This window comes from Mastacembelus armatus, chromosome 1 (genome assembly GCF_900324485.2).
Source record: "Mastacembelus armatus chromosome 1, fMasArm1.2, whole genome shotgun sequence".
Lineage (NCBI taxonomy): Eukaryota > Metazoa > Chordata > Actinopteri > Synbranchiformes > Mastacembelidae > Mastacembelus > Mastacembelus armatus.
In genome coordinates this window covers 15,120,398-15,135,371 of record NC_046633.1, presented here as the reverse complement: position 1 = coordinate 15,135,371, position 14,974 = coordinate 15,120,398, and the positions used below count along the sequence as shown (strand labels likewise).

Here is a 14,974-nt window from a genome sequence, read left to right as displayed (position 1 = left end):
CCAGTGGTTTTAATGTTGCTGTTTGGTGTATGCACACACTCACACACTGATCCAGCCAGTCTTGGAAGTACAAACACATACACACACACCTATACACATACACATGCACACACACAGATACACCCCACTCCACTCCACTGCGTCATCTTTTTATTACGTTTTCTCTCTCCTGGCTATGGCATGTAATGTGAATTCGTAATGAGATGGCGCTGTCATTCATCTCAATTATTCATGGTGAAGTTTCAGCCAGGCTGTAGATTAGCTGGGAAATAAGAGAGGGAGAGGGAGAAAGGTACAGGATGAGCAGTACAGAGGAGAGAGATGGGAGGTAGAGTGAAAGTAAAGAAGAGCTGCTGTGAACACTGTGTTACTCGTTAAAGTAAAGGTGAAGGCATCAGCCAAACTGTTCAGTTGCTGCAGGGTTTCATGGAACTCGACACAATTGTCTGCCAGTCCTCAACCTTTCCTGCATTTTTCTGCTTAGGTTTGCTCAGGTCGTGGTAGCCTGAGGGTAAGTATTCCTATGTGCAGTTCAGAAGCAATTAGACTTTTCCACCTGAGTGCAGAAAGTGTATAATGAGGAGGGATAATGGAAGATAAAGAGAGAGGTGATGACTTCCAGAGACTTTTTAATCATGCAGAAGGTATTCCAAGCAGGGAGTCCCCCACCTCGCCTGCTCATCCCTGCATCCCTCAGTTGCAACACCCTGTGCATACACATGGGTGGCTCAATGTGCAACAACTACACGCACACAGTTGAGCAGCACTTTTTATATACTCACTGTTGACTCACATGGTGCACACGTTTCACAACATGCCCATTCTCTCCAGGAACTGTATTATGTGAAGATGCAGTGATCCAGATGAAGACAAAAGTATGAAGAAGTGAAGATAAGCTATGAAAGCAGGAGGTGTTTTTTCATTCCTACGCAGCACCATAGTAACCTCCTCCAACAGTCCAGTCCAGTCCAGTCCAGTCCAGTCCAGTCCAGTCCAGTCCAGTCCAGTCCAGTCCAGTTAGTCCAGTCAGTCAGTGTGTGAGGGGGGTATCTGTTCTGAGTGCTCTATTATAAAGCCACCTACTTCCTTTTAAGAATCTCATCACATCTTATATGCGCTCGGCAAGCATGCTTACTGCATTAGCTGCGGTGCAGTAAGAGGCTTGTGTGTGCATGTATAAGTATGTACATGTGCTTCTCTGGTTGTGTGGGCAAACTTTCATTTGATACCATCATTTTGAGGACATTTTGGTTGGTTCTTATAACTTCTAGGAGATGCGCTTTCAGGTTGGGGTTAGACTTAGATATAGGTTAAGGTCAGGGTTGGAGTTTGTCAGTTAATTGTCATGGTTAAGGTATGTCAATGAGTGTCCTCACAGCAATAGAAAGGGAAGTGGATTATGGATTATGCAAGCTTGTGTTTGTTATGGCTTAGGTGTTTGTTTTGCTGCCATTTCCAGGATGCTCACATTAAGCCTCCACCAGCTCCTTCTATCATTTTTAATGAATAATTAATGCACAGCTGTAAAATTTATGGCTTGACTAGAGTTTCATTTTGGTAGCAGGGTTGTGCTCCTCTGGCATGAACATGAGTTGGATCTGAAACCACCTCCTCTGTAGGATTAGTCTTATCAATTAGTGTCACTTTAAAAAAAAGAATTCTCAGCAATTAAATTGTACCCCTATACCCCCAGTGGAAAAGAGAGTAAAAAGCTGTCATGGTGATTTTCATGGTAATTTGCGAGATTACCATATGCTAATGTGATAATTATTGTGGATGCTTGGCATTAATCAGCTTCTGCTGGCAATGTTTTTGTATTTGCCATTAGGATTACTGTGGCACTCCGTCACACGCCTTCTCCGAAATTTTTTTCAAGCGACAGTGTTGTTCTTAGGTTGCCACAATATGAGGCTTTAGAAACGCACACAGTTTTGTTTGTGATGTCTGCCTCTGTGAGAGAGTCGACATTTTCCTCATTAGGGAGTGAAAGAAGTGGAATTATGTTACAAGAAGACTGGCACAGATCCATCCACAACACATCAGGCACCCACTCATGCCTGCAAACATGACAAAGAGAAATGAAATATGCATGTTGATTTGGAAAAAGGCACAAACACGGCGACACGCATCCAAATTAATTAAGACAGTTCTGTTGTATTTTTAATATCGTGATTTTTTTTTTTATATGTGTGCATGTGTCCATATAGGGCAGTATTGCAAATACAGAATGAGATTTGTGCTTCATCTGCAGCCATGTTTTTCAAATAGTCAAATAATGACTATATGTAATGACTGGAGTAGGAGAGAGCAGGAATTAGAGAGGGATTAAATACTGCTACACTGCTACATCACAGGCCATTTTTTGCAGTTTTATTAGCTTAACTAGGTTTTCCCTCTTTTGTTTCCATTTTTTTGTTGTGTTTCCCAGGCAGCCCGTGGATCATGTATTATATTTGTTTTCGCCTCTCATGCTCTAATTGACTCTTCTTGCCCTCTGGGCACAGAAAGATGAGCACCTCCCCATAGTGTTCACCTCAAGTACTGTGGATTTACCCCAACTTGCGTCAGATTCTGTGCTACAGCACAGAAGAAGCTGGCAGGCCCAATCAGTAGTTTTCATTTAGGAACTCTGATGCATTACTGCTGTTTTTGTGCTTGTGTTTATGTTATTTTGTGACTGGCCATGCACTGTACATCCTGCTGCATGTATTGTGTGTCCATTTGATTTTCAGGGCTTTTTGTTTCTGGGCACTAGACAGTATTCATGGTCGGGGTCTCTCCGCTGGAATACCCACAATAGTCAATGAGATTGAGCAGCCTGGAAAACATCACCTACCAGATGTTGTGTACCTTTATGCTTCACAGACATGATAGCAAATCAAAACAAAATCAACACCAAAAGGAGCATTGATAAAGAAGACAGGCTTGTTGAATTATCCCAATAACACAGGTGTCTTTTTAACGGTAGTTGCCACAATAGGGCTGACAATGAAAAGGCGTGCATCACAAAGTCACGTTTAATCACGTGAGTTTCTGTGAAATCTCGTGTCTGTCGAAGCGCCAACGTGAAATCATTATTACAAACAGCGAGTGTGTGTGTGGTCTCCCAGTCTGGTTGAATCCTCTAGTGTATGCGTTCTAAAGACTATAATATTAAACATTGGTTGAAACTGTATATATGTCTTTGGTCTCCCATGTATTTTGGTGAAGATTTTAAAGTCATCTAGAGGATTTCTCATACCTTCTTCTTGCCTTGGGCTTGTGGATCCATATGTCTCTGCAAACACAGAAAGAGCTTTAGTACTTAAAGAAGCATTTTTGCTGCTGTGGGTATCCACAGCACTTCAAGAGGTCAGTAGTTTGCTGTTTATACCACCATACTTATCCACAATAAGCTACACCTGTTGTGCATTATATGATCACAGTGTATTTACAGCGTATCCCACACAAATGTTTGTGATTGTACTGATTTTGCCACATTATAACTGTAAGGACTGACAGCCTAAATGCTGTAGGAACTGGATGTTTTCAAAGACAAATATTTACAGAGTTTTCACCACATTCAGAAAAACTGGTGCATCTTTCTTGTTCATACTGATTAATGATGACAGAGGAAGGGCTGCACTTAAGGGCAAGAATTCACTTTATTCGTGACAAGTCATTGAGTATGAGAGACAGCTTTTCAGTCTTTCTTTTGCCAAAATTGAAACATACTGTTCAGAATTACTATAAAGCAAACCTGATGTGGTTAGTCAGAAAAACACTGTATCACTGTAATCACTCAATCTTGCAGAGTTTGGTAAAATTTCTTATTGAAGGTAGGCAAGGCTGCAGAATGAAGGCAACATACCCTAACAGTCAACAATGATAAAGGGAAGTCTTGGATTGCTGCCTTCATTCACACACACAGCTCATTAAAGTCTACTCAGCAAAAGAGTGAATCTATACTGAACTCGAAGGAAACATCAACAGTGCAACAACACAATGAGCACATAAATAGTCAAGAGCTCCAAATATAATTAAAGTTTTACATCATACGAAAGCCTCTGCCATTTTTCACGAGCACAGGTATTGACTGAGTTGTCTCAGAGTGTGGATATAACATGCTAATTCTGTTCTTAGAATAAACGAGGATTGTTTACCACCGAAGTCCACCTGCTAAGGGGCAAGCAAAGGAAAATTTCCTCACTGGGATCACTAAAGTATCACATTATCATTATCTTCTCAGTATGTTTCAGATCAGTGCATCAGCTGTAGTGTTTTGCCTGGAAGCACAATGTGCCAAACCTTGATCAGTGGCCTGATTTGTATCTGATGCAAATTATCCTCTTGTTTTTACTGTATGCATCAGAGGGGAAGCCAAACAAAAAAATACAAAATACTTTTATTGCTCATATCAAGCTGTCCATAACTGAAGTAAAAAGTTAAATTTTACTAATTTGTTTTGTTTTTTTGTGAGCACTCTTCCCTCACGTATGTTTACGTGGCTGAACACAATCCAGCAGCTTATTAAGATTATAACAAGAGCTCTGTGGTGGACAAGATTCCACCAGTAATAACTCTTAATACTTTAAAACGAGAATTAGCTCACTCTGGAGAGATGAGATGAGGCTAAATATAATGAACAAGAACAGTTTGCAACAATATTGATAACAGAGCAGCCTTGTGGAGCTGGTAACTGGGCGCTAACGCCTTTACCTGTTGCTACAGCTTGACATTGGCTCAGACTTGAACTTTTTTCTACTATAATGGCGATACTAAAGCATTTGCTCTTTGTGGCTGTGGCTCAGGAGGTCGAGTGGGTAATCCAGTCACCAAAGGGATGGCGACTTAATCCCCAGCTTCTCCAGTCCACATATTAAAGTGTCCTTGGTGAAGAGACTGAACAGCACGTTGCTTGTGATGGCCTGGGTTGGTGAACAGGAAAATAATGTAAAGGGCTTTGAGTGCCCAGAAGATTGCTATACAAGTCCATTTAACATTTACTATATACCATTTATATTAGTCTTTGTTCTTTTTGTGTATTTTCACTAGCTTTGTTTGCTACATATCTCTCCATCACTCTGCAGCTCTTTAGTTTGTCTCTGGCCTTTTAATTTTATGTCTTATCTGAGCTTCAGCTCAAGCCCTGTCTGCTTCGGTCAACATCTTACTTATTCTCTTGCTGTGTCCTACTCCTTTCAGTACCACAGCAATACAAGGTTTCTGTATTTGTTACACTGCTTCTAGGAAATTAGAAAAACACCAATACGTCAGTAGCATCAGTTAAACACTGGCAGCATGTTAGCTCAAACCTGTTTTTCCATAAATGTGTCAGTAAATGGGGCTGTCACAGAGGGCTGCTTTCAATGTCTGTCTTCCATGTCCTCTGACAGACAAACACTCACTACAAGCAAATTTCACTTTAATGTGAAGGTGTGTCTGTCATCCAGCTCGCTCTTTGTCTATGTCCCTCTGCCATTCATTTCCCTAGGTAATAGTCCAGGCTGTGGAACACTGAAATAATTCAGTGTTTTAGGTCAGAAAGAGATCTCTTCCTGATTTAAGAACATCTTCACATCGGATATGTTTCATATTTTTATATGATTTTGGATGTTTATCGAGTGGCCATTGCAAACAAACAACTATAAACAACACAGTGTTCTGTTTAGGTGGCAGCCATCAATCCCAGCCACCCACTCGCCCAGATGCCCCTGCCGCCCTCAATGAAGAACTGCATCCAACTGGCTGCCTGTGAGGCCAACGAGCTGCTACCCATGAACCCTGACCTCCCGGCCGACCTCTTCACCTCCTGCCTCACTACACCCATCAAGATCGCCCTCCGATGGTAATGCTCCTCTCACACTCTCCTTTCCCTCTCTCTGCCACGACACAATTTCTTATTGCACATTAAAAGTCTGAAAAAATCTTAAATGTGTTCCCAACAGAACATTCATATAACGTAAATTCATTCTGGAGCAATGTGGCAGTTGGTTTTTTGTCATCTAGTTGTTAAACATTCAAACAGCGTTTTCCATTAATGAGCCCAAACAGGCTTTAAACAGTGGGACGAGAATCTTTAAATTTATATCGTACAAAGGGGCTGCATAGTTATTATTCGTCTCAGTAGGTGAAAATTATGTAAAATGCATTTTCTACTTTTGCAACTTTTTGCTCATGGAGAATTCAGTCTTGCTGTGGCTTACCAATTCTGTTTGAACATCTCTTGATCTAAAAATGTACTTATAATTGTGATAATGTCAAGATTATAGATTAAATCTGCCAGTTGTTGCTTTATTTCTCTGTAACAGTCATACACTTGGATTGACATTTTTCCTTGACCACGCCGGAGGCTGTGAGTCAGTCATTCACTTGTAAAAGCCTGTTAGCAGCAGGTTGGATCGCTGCCTCTGAGGATATGATGATGTGTCCTATGCTTGAGCAAACATTCCTCTGAGCTCCCGCCCTGCTCAATATTCAGCTGTGATGTAAAATGTAAACCAGCATCATCCTCAGTGATTCAGGTATGATGATCCCTGCAAAGCCAGTTTCAGTAAGATAGGTGAATGATATTCAGGCAAAATGAGTTCATCTGGGAGCCTTTGGTGATACACTGGCCTGATGTAAATGCATCATTCAGAGAAATGTACTGATACAGCTTCAAGCTAAACCACAGGAGCACATGGGTTACATCAACTATTCAGCTGTGTGGGGTATGCTGAGCATGTGGAGCTTGCACAGCTAGCAAAGGTGATTGCATCACCTCTGATCCCTTCTCAGCATAAAATGCCCACACACACAAACATGCATACATTTGTGTAAGCTAGCTAGCAACAGACATTGACCATGTGTGTGGGACTGTGTATACAGTCTGTTTAGCTCAGCCTCTGATTAAAAAAAGCCTCCAGCTCTTTCTGTTATTTCCCTCTCGTTTATGTCATTTTTTGCCTCTATACATTCATAGATTGATAAAACTAAAATCTTTTTTATATTCTGTATGATTTGTGCTGACTAACTTAGATTTAGCTGACAGTTAACTGGTAATTACTAATGGAAATCAAGTCAATCTAGATGAGGATCTGACTAGTTTAATATGTTACTGGGTCCCAGAGCTTGTAGTAGTTTGCCAGATAGGCTGATGCATTGTACTTGCAAACTTGTACTTAAATTATAGTTTAGTAACGCCTTACTTCTACCCATTATTGTTATCAGCTTCATGGATTTCTTTCATAGCAGTTGTTTGACTTGGCTGATGGACATGACAATGGAGATGTACCAGCATTGCTCAAGAGACCACAAGGGCCACAAGTGTTTTCTACAGACCTTTTTCAAGAGACATATATTGACATGTCACATTAGAAGAAGCACAGATTTCAGGGTCCTAGTCTTATGCATCCTGGATCATGTAGTTCTGTCATAGCTTACAGGAACACTTGACTAAAACACAGCCACCATTAATGTTACTGCTATCATCATTAATATTATTACTACTGCAGAATGACCGCTGTAAAAAGGCCTATTGAGCAAAAGTATGAAATGTGAGAAAGCAGTTCCAACCCAAATATCACCAGCTCCTTTCATATTGTTTTCCTTTTATGTGAAAATGCAGGTGAGCCCCTCATCTTCCAGACTCAACATTACCTCCAAATTCAGTCTTTCTGCGCTGTGACCAGTCTCCTTGGTGCTATAAATCAGTACTTACCTGCACTGTTTGTTGCATTTTAAAAACTGTCTTCATTTTACATACACTAAAATTCTTAGGAATGATTTGACAAATTTTCAGAATAAAATTTGCAAATAGCGGGTACTTTTTTTTTTATTAAAAAAAAAACTTTCTTTAAAGTCTAAGTGAGAATGACAGGTTGCCTTCAGGAGTTGTCCTACAGCTAGAAGAATGTTTCTTTTCTGCCATAAATGTTGAAGAGTTTTGTTTATCTTCCTCCGCTCTGAAGTCCACATCCCATCATGACCTTCAGCATAATGCGGTCTCAGTATTATACCATTAATATTGATATCCCTTACCAGCAATGTATTTCATGAACATGTTGCTAAAAGCCATCTAGATAATATTGACTGAATTATTCCTTAATACCGTCTCCCACCAAAAGTGGATGTTGTGGCTTGCAGGGGAAATTGGGACTAATACTTCCTGTTAAAGACTGTAAGGTCAGTCCTCATTTGGTTTTACTAATTAATCTAACTTGTTGGACAGTAATGAATCAAGGGAAGTTTAGTCTTGTATTATTTATGTATTATATATGAAATTTCCTTAGATGAACTTGTTAAGCTCATGTAATATGAATATTATACACAAAAAAACCCAGAGAGAAAATTATTTTTCATTAACATTCATTCATTCATTTCAACTTTATTTACCCTTGGGAAGCAAAGAAATACAACTATATATATATATATATATATATAATATAGAATCTCAGAAACCACAAAAAACCACCTTTAAAACAAAACATGATTCGAAATGTGGTGGTGTAACATGGCTGATTAGGAAAATGCAATGGTTGGTATTTCTCAGCGTTTACACACGAATGGAAATTTCTGATATTAGTTTGCTCTAAATAATACACCTTGAACATTTAAACTCAAGAAAAATGACAGTGTCTGCTGCTAGAAGTGACATTACTAATTCCAGACATAGTGCACAGCCATAGTTCAGGGTCCTTCTGCCAGTTTTGGCAGAGAATAACAATTAGATTGAGAATAGTCCCAGTGTTCAAGAACCTCCCTGCCAGATTAAACATGCCAGCTGTGGCCTGCAGCCACATCAGCCTGCTCTCCAGCTTGCACTAACAAGGCAAGACCTGAAAGATGATGCAGTGCCCTCTAATCACTTCTTCCCTCCTCCTCTTCTTCATATGGTTTATTTAGGTCTTCCCTGTTTGCTTATTATTTTCTAAATAAAGACATGCCGAGTTGTCTTCTCCTTAATTTCACAAACTCCCAGAGTGAGAAATGGGGAGAAACTAAGGAAGGGAGTGGGTTGAGAGGGATTCACTGATGTGCTGGCTTACCTTGGGTTTAAAACTTTAATGAAATGCATTGAGGGATGGATGATGGGGTTTACAAAGAGAGTGAGAGAGACAGGCAGAACGAGTGCATGTGTACCTTTCATTGCTCAGCTGAGCAGAAAATCGTTACTGATGGACCGCCATCTTCAAGGGATTTCCCCACTGCTGCAATGGATGTGGAAGGATGCAGGAGGTTGAGCATCTAAAAACAGAGTCAGGGAACAGGATGACTCGGGGAAGAGAGAGAAAGTGAGAGATGAAGGAAAATAAGCGTCAGCAAAGGTGGGGCTGTTCTGATGGCAATTTCAGTTGACCAACAACCATGAAGTACTATTAATGTTAGTACAGCATTCATCATCCTAAGAGGATGAGTCCTACTGACTTTACCTACTGTTTCGCATGAACCTTGTGCAAAACCTGTGTTCATGTCTGAGGTGCATGTGGTATAGACTATTCACAATAACTTAAGTGACATGCTAATGTTTTGTTGGTTGCATTTTTAAAGCCTCTTACATCTCAGATGATTTGGTGTCAAAATTGTCTGTTCAGCTCAACAAGTTGTCCTCCATGTTCCATTAATGAAGAGAACAATACTTGCCTCATTTAATGATACAGAAAGGGTGACATGCACAGATTAAAGTACTCTTTACAGATGTCCCCTGCTGTTGGAGATTATGAGCTTTGAATTTTCTCAGACCCTTACTTAGTAATTTTTCCATGTTCAAACAGTAGTTCTAAATTAAAAACGAAGGCCTGATCCTTTTTGAACTGCCAGTCCATTTTTATAGTTATGACTTATCGCGATCACTTTGATCCCCTGATTTTTACTTTAGTGTCTCCAACAGGATGACACTTTAGGATCTGTATTGAATTGTAATGAAATTTGGAACAAACATTAAAAATCTCATCAGGTTGAATTGTAATCACGCTGGTGATTCCTTAATCTTTCATTTGAAAATTTTCACCAGGACTTTGGGTTATGTCTAAATACCTACAAATTAACAACTTTCCCATTAGCTTTGGGTACACTTTTTGTTTGGTTGAAACCAGCAAATATTACAAGATAGCAAACATCAGCATATTATCACTGCCTTGATAAGGTGTGAGCATGCTTGTTGTAGCATTTAAATCAAAGCACCACTATGTTAGCACCAAGTAGCTACAACCTGTCAGATCTGTAGCATAGTTGTAGACTCTTGTTAGAGTTAAATTTTTAAACTGATGAAGAAAAAGATTATCTATTGAAGGAACTCTTCAATCCCAGGCAGATGTGAAGGTGCATCAGGGCTGTCGCTAGTGGGGTGAAAGGTGGTGACAATTATAGTGGCCCCACAAAATCCAGCAGTTATACTCTATAGGCCCCTGTTCTGTGACTAATTCTAATATGTATATTAGTTGTATGCCAGAGATTTTAATGAAAACCACAGAAACATGCAATTTAATGAAAGAAGTTTTCCAAATATCTGCTCTTCACCCCTCCCTAAAAATGGTTTAGTCCGATACGAGGTATTTATTAATTATTCAGTCGGTGACAAGCATCTGAGGAACCCAATAAATTGTAAGTCCCACCTAGCTTGTGAATAGGACCAATCAGTGTTGATGTGGCTGCTGAAGTTAGAGATGAACTTGGTGGAAGAGAAGGAGACTGACTGACTGATTGAAAATGAATCAAAAACATCAAAAATGGCATGAAAAGAATGAGAGGGAGACCAGAGGAGCTGCTGCATCCCAGTTGATCTTTACTACAGGTTAGTGTAGCCTATTGTCATTTCGCTGCCCGATTTATTGTCGCGGGTACTGTCATTTTTTTTTTCGTTACCGGGTGGGGGCCCCCATCTGTATTTTTTCAGGGGGCCCCAAATCTTCTAGCTATGTGCATCACATTTTACCTTCAGCCCTTTACAGAAGAATGAGACAGCAAAGTTAAATCTAAGTGAAATGAAAAGTGCCTCCTGCCATCTTTTTATTATTGCACCAGGTCTACACATGCAACTCGGGTGCCTTGTTTTTACGATGAATGCTCTTAATGCTGCTGATGACATGCAAATCTTTCTGCTGTGTGACATATGATGATGACCTCAAGTAGTATTTCATTTTATTCATGTGCTGTAAATAGCATATGCACCTTCAAGAGCAGGAGATGCGATTTTAATTGAAATGTAGCAGCAAGGGCTCATATGACTACATCTTATATTTCTTTCATTTAGCAAAGGCTCCCTTGACACACACACACACACACACACACACACCACAGCTTTATTAAGCAACCCACAGCATGGCAGCCTTTACAAAAAAGACATTTATTTGTTTGCTATTAGTATACGTCTTTTAAACTTGAAATACGATACTATAGACTGTACTTTCCGTTTACTTTTAATTACTTATCAAAGATATACAGTACTAAACAAATTATACCCAGATATTCTTGCCGAGTAGTGCTAATAGAAAAACCATATGTCTCGCTGAAATATTAGTTGCTTTCAGTAAAAACAGAAAAAAACATATGTCGCTTCGTTGTACAAGTGGCATTTCTAATTATATTAATTATAGTCTAAATTAGCCTGTAAAGAACGTAGGCCAGGCATACAGATGTAACCTTTTTAAGTTTCACACTTCTTTTACTGCGGTCCATTTGTGGTGCCCTGATGGTGGCTTTGTGTCAGGAATGCAGTGGTTTTAATCCTGCACCAGGCAATAGAAAAAAAAAAGTGAAAGTGCAGTACCTCTTTCTGTCACCAGTGTCGCAAAACCTTTTGTGGATACAAGCACTGCCATAGATAAGTTAGTCTTTTACACCAGGTTTCATGTATCTAGTCAAAAATCTATTGAATATGGAGCACAACACCGTAAGTTAATAAAACAGTAAACGTGATGTGGAGTTTGCTAGAATGAAAACGTCTTTGTGAACACTCATTTCAAATCTGATATATCACACAGCTGCTTTCACAACCATATCTTAATTTTATCAGCAAAAATATTGTCAACTGGGCGTCATTAAAGCAGAATATAGACGAACACAGACCAAAGGTTTAACTGTACCGCTCTACTGGCTATTTTAAATCAACTTTCCTTATTATAAGGAAGACTAGTGGATGGCGAAGGTACAAAGTGTAGCACTGTGAAAAAAAACACTTTAGGTTCAATTCAATTCCAGTCTATGTTTTGTTCTGGCAGTAAGTTTTATTTGTCTCTAAACCTCAAGAGTTATTTTCTACACAGGCAACAGAAAAGAAAGATAGACACATGGCAGCAGTGTGTGTTGCGCACACCTAGTAGTATGATGTCCATCCATCCATCCATTATCTATACCTGCTTATTCCTATTTACGGTCATGGGGATTTGCTGGAGCCCATGCCAGCTCTCTGGTACTGTAAGTCACTTGGCTATAGAGGCCCAACTTACACTACAAGCCAGAGGAGTAAATAAAGTGCAACTTATAGTCCAGAAAATATGGGAAATCAACACTGGACTACAGCACTGCACTTGTGATATGACTCAGGACTTTTTTAGTCATGTTCATTTCACTTTGGTAACTGTGTAACTAGTACCTATAAGTTCACTTATTGTACACAGCATGCCAGGGTGTTGAGGGGTTGGACTGGTGAGATTTTGTTTCCAGTGCGCCCCAAAGATGAAAACTGTGTTTGACTGCTATTATTGTTTGAGTTCATTTATTTCAGTTACATTCCTGGTGTGTATTTGTAGCTGTGTATCTGGTTATTTCTACATCATACATTTTGTTGTGTGGGAGAGTTATTCTGGTGATTGAGCTATCTGTGGCCTTGTCAAAATAAAAGGAAGCTGTTAAACATGTAAAGTTATCATAGCGTCCCATACAGGCCAGTACTTGCTACAGTGTAGTTGCAGTGCAAAATACAACTTTGAAATTTGTTTACTAATTTTATACCGAATTAAGTATACCTAAAGTATGCTTTTCTAAAGTAAAATCGGGATAAATGTTATTTAACTAGCAAACTACCAGTACATGTACAAGTTTATTTGCAATATACTTCAAAGTATACTTTCATAAACTAAAAAGTGGTGTAGGAGCTATATAATTAGCGCCAATAATTTCAATCACAGTAGAGTTGCAGTACAATATTAAACTTAGATATGAACTATTTGTGTAATCAAAGTAAATTTAAAAGCATAGTTTTATAAACTAAAAAGTGGGCCAATTTAGTCCCAAGTCTTGAAATAGTACACTTAAAGGCATACTACTTGTACTTTAACATTAGTATACTTACTACATAAAGCATACTTGGGAAATATACATGAACTTTATTTAAGTTTAATAAATATAAATAAAACTTAAACTTTTTTTGATAAAGCTGTGCTCCTGTCCTCGTGTTTTTAGCTTTTACAGGGGTAAGGTTGAAAATTAAATCTTCACAAGAATTTGTATTTGCTGCCTTAGCACACCTTTCCATATACACACCACTCTGAATCCTTGGCTTTAATGCGTGAAATGTAAATTACTTGTAAGAATGTTGACACATTTATTTTCCCTCTCTTGTCTCTTGATTTGGGCTGAACTACAGAGGAAGCTGTTACATAACACTGCATATGCCTAAGCTGACTAGTTTCTGGAGACCTCCTGGATTTTATTGCAGCCTCTGGTTTACCTCAGAAAACCCTATCATCCATACAGCAAATCTGATCAGTCCGCTCTGTCCTGTTCTAAAAGTTTGACTGTTTGCTGACGTCATAGCATATTTTTGGGCAAGTTTGGAAACTTTTCCACTGCCTGATCAGACAGAAGTCTTACAGTGCTGGTCCAAGTTTCTAAAACTATTAGTGCACCTTTTAGTAATATATACAAAAACTTGTTAGTCTGTTTCTTGGTTAATTATTTATCTTCATTCATTCTTTAAACCCTTAACATTCAAGCTACACTCCTTTGGATATATAATGATCAGCACGTATCACTCTATTGTGTCTGTTTATTAATGGTGCAAAATAACCTGAATATATCCAGGTGATTTAATGGGGTGTGAGGTGAATTGAAAATGTTGTGTATCCTAGTTAAAAGTTTTTATGCATATTGTTTAGACAGGTATCTACTCTAAAACAACATACCGACTGATATCATCTTATTTCAGATGCACTGTATGAGCATATATGTGAATAACTAACAAAACACTGCAGGTCTCATTCCTCAATTGTAATACATCTGTCCCAATGAGTATCTCCATAATTCTCTAATAACTGAATATGTGACATATAAGTGACATTCAGTGAGACATCCTAGGTGCTTCAAAATGTCAGTTTGTCAAATTAGGTTTTAGTGCAGAAATCCTGTTTGCTGAAGAGAAATTATCACTTACCACAGACCACGGGGATGACAGGATTAAATAAAGATATTAGCATCTTACATTTAGATTTAGTGGACCCCTTTTACAAGACAGGGTCACAGTAGTAATTACCAGACAGGCCTCAGCTTAGTTGATAAATGAGGCTAATTAAATTTGGCAATTAATCAAATTGTTGAAGTCAGTTTCTATGTAGTGAAACGGGGAATATCGGAGACCCTGGGATCTGTAATCTTGGGACTTTGCCCAGTAGGTGATTCAGCCTTGACCACAGTAAGTGGTCTTTTAAAATCATCTGTTCTACATTTATTCTGCTTGTTTTGATAAATTTATGCACTCAACATTTATCCCATTTTAAGCTAAAATGTCTCCAGGGCTAGTCTCTAGGTGGCATCATTTCTATAGTCTGTCTCTGAGCTAGTTCTCTGAATTAAAAGATAATTAAAATGCACAAATTATAAATGTGGCAGTGTGGTTGTATAGGAAATGACTTAGAGTATTTGAATCATTTGAGGTGGATTTTCATTTTAACTAAATGGTGCCGTGAGCAAGGTCAGCATCCCTATATCTTAAGGAAGTTTCTTTTAATTACCATAATGTGTCCTATATACCACTAGCACTGTACTTGTACTGTACAAGTACACTGTACATTGATGT

The 14,974-nt window shown here is 38.9% G+C and overlaps 1 protein-coding gene across 5 annotated transcripts in view; it reads left to right on the top strand.

The window, feature by feature from the left end:
• Positions 1-14,974, top strand: part of rptor (regulatory associated protein of MTOR, complex 1) — a 146,486-nt gene that overhangs the window by 53,775 nt on the left and 77,737 nt on the right. For all 5 annotated transcript variants that reach the window (XM_026303246.1, XM_026303249.2, XM_026303247.1 and 2 more), the window contains one exon: positions 5,652-5,827. In XM_026303246.1, the coding sequence (XP_026159031.1) occupies positions 5,652-5,827 (176 nt within the window). The remainder of the gene's footprint in view (positions 1-5,651; positions 5,828-14,974) is intronic.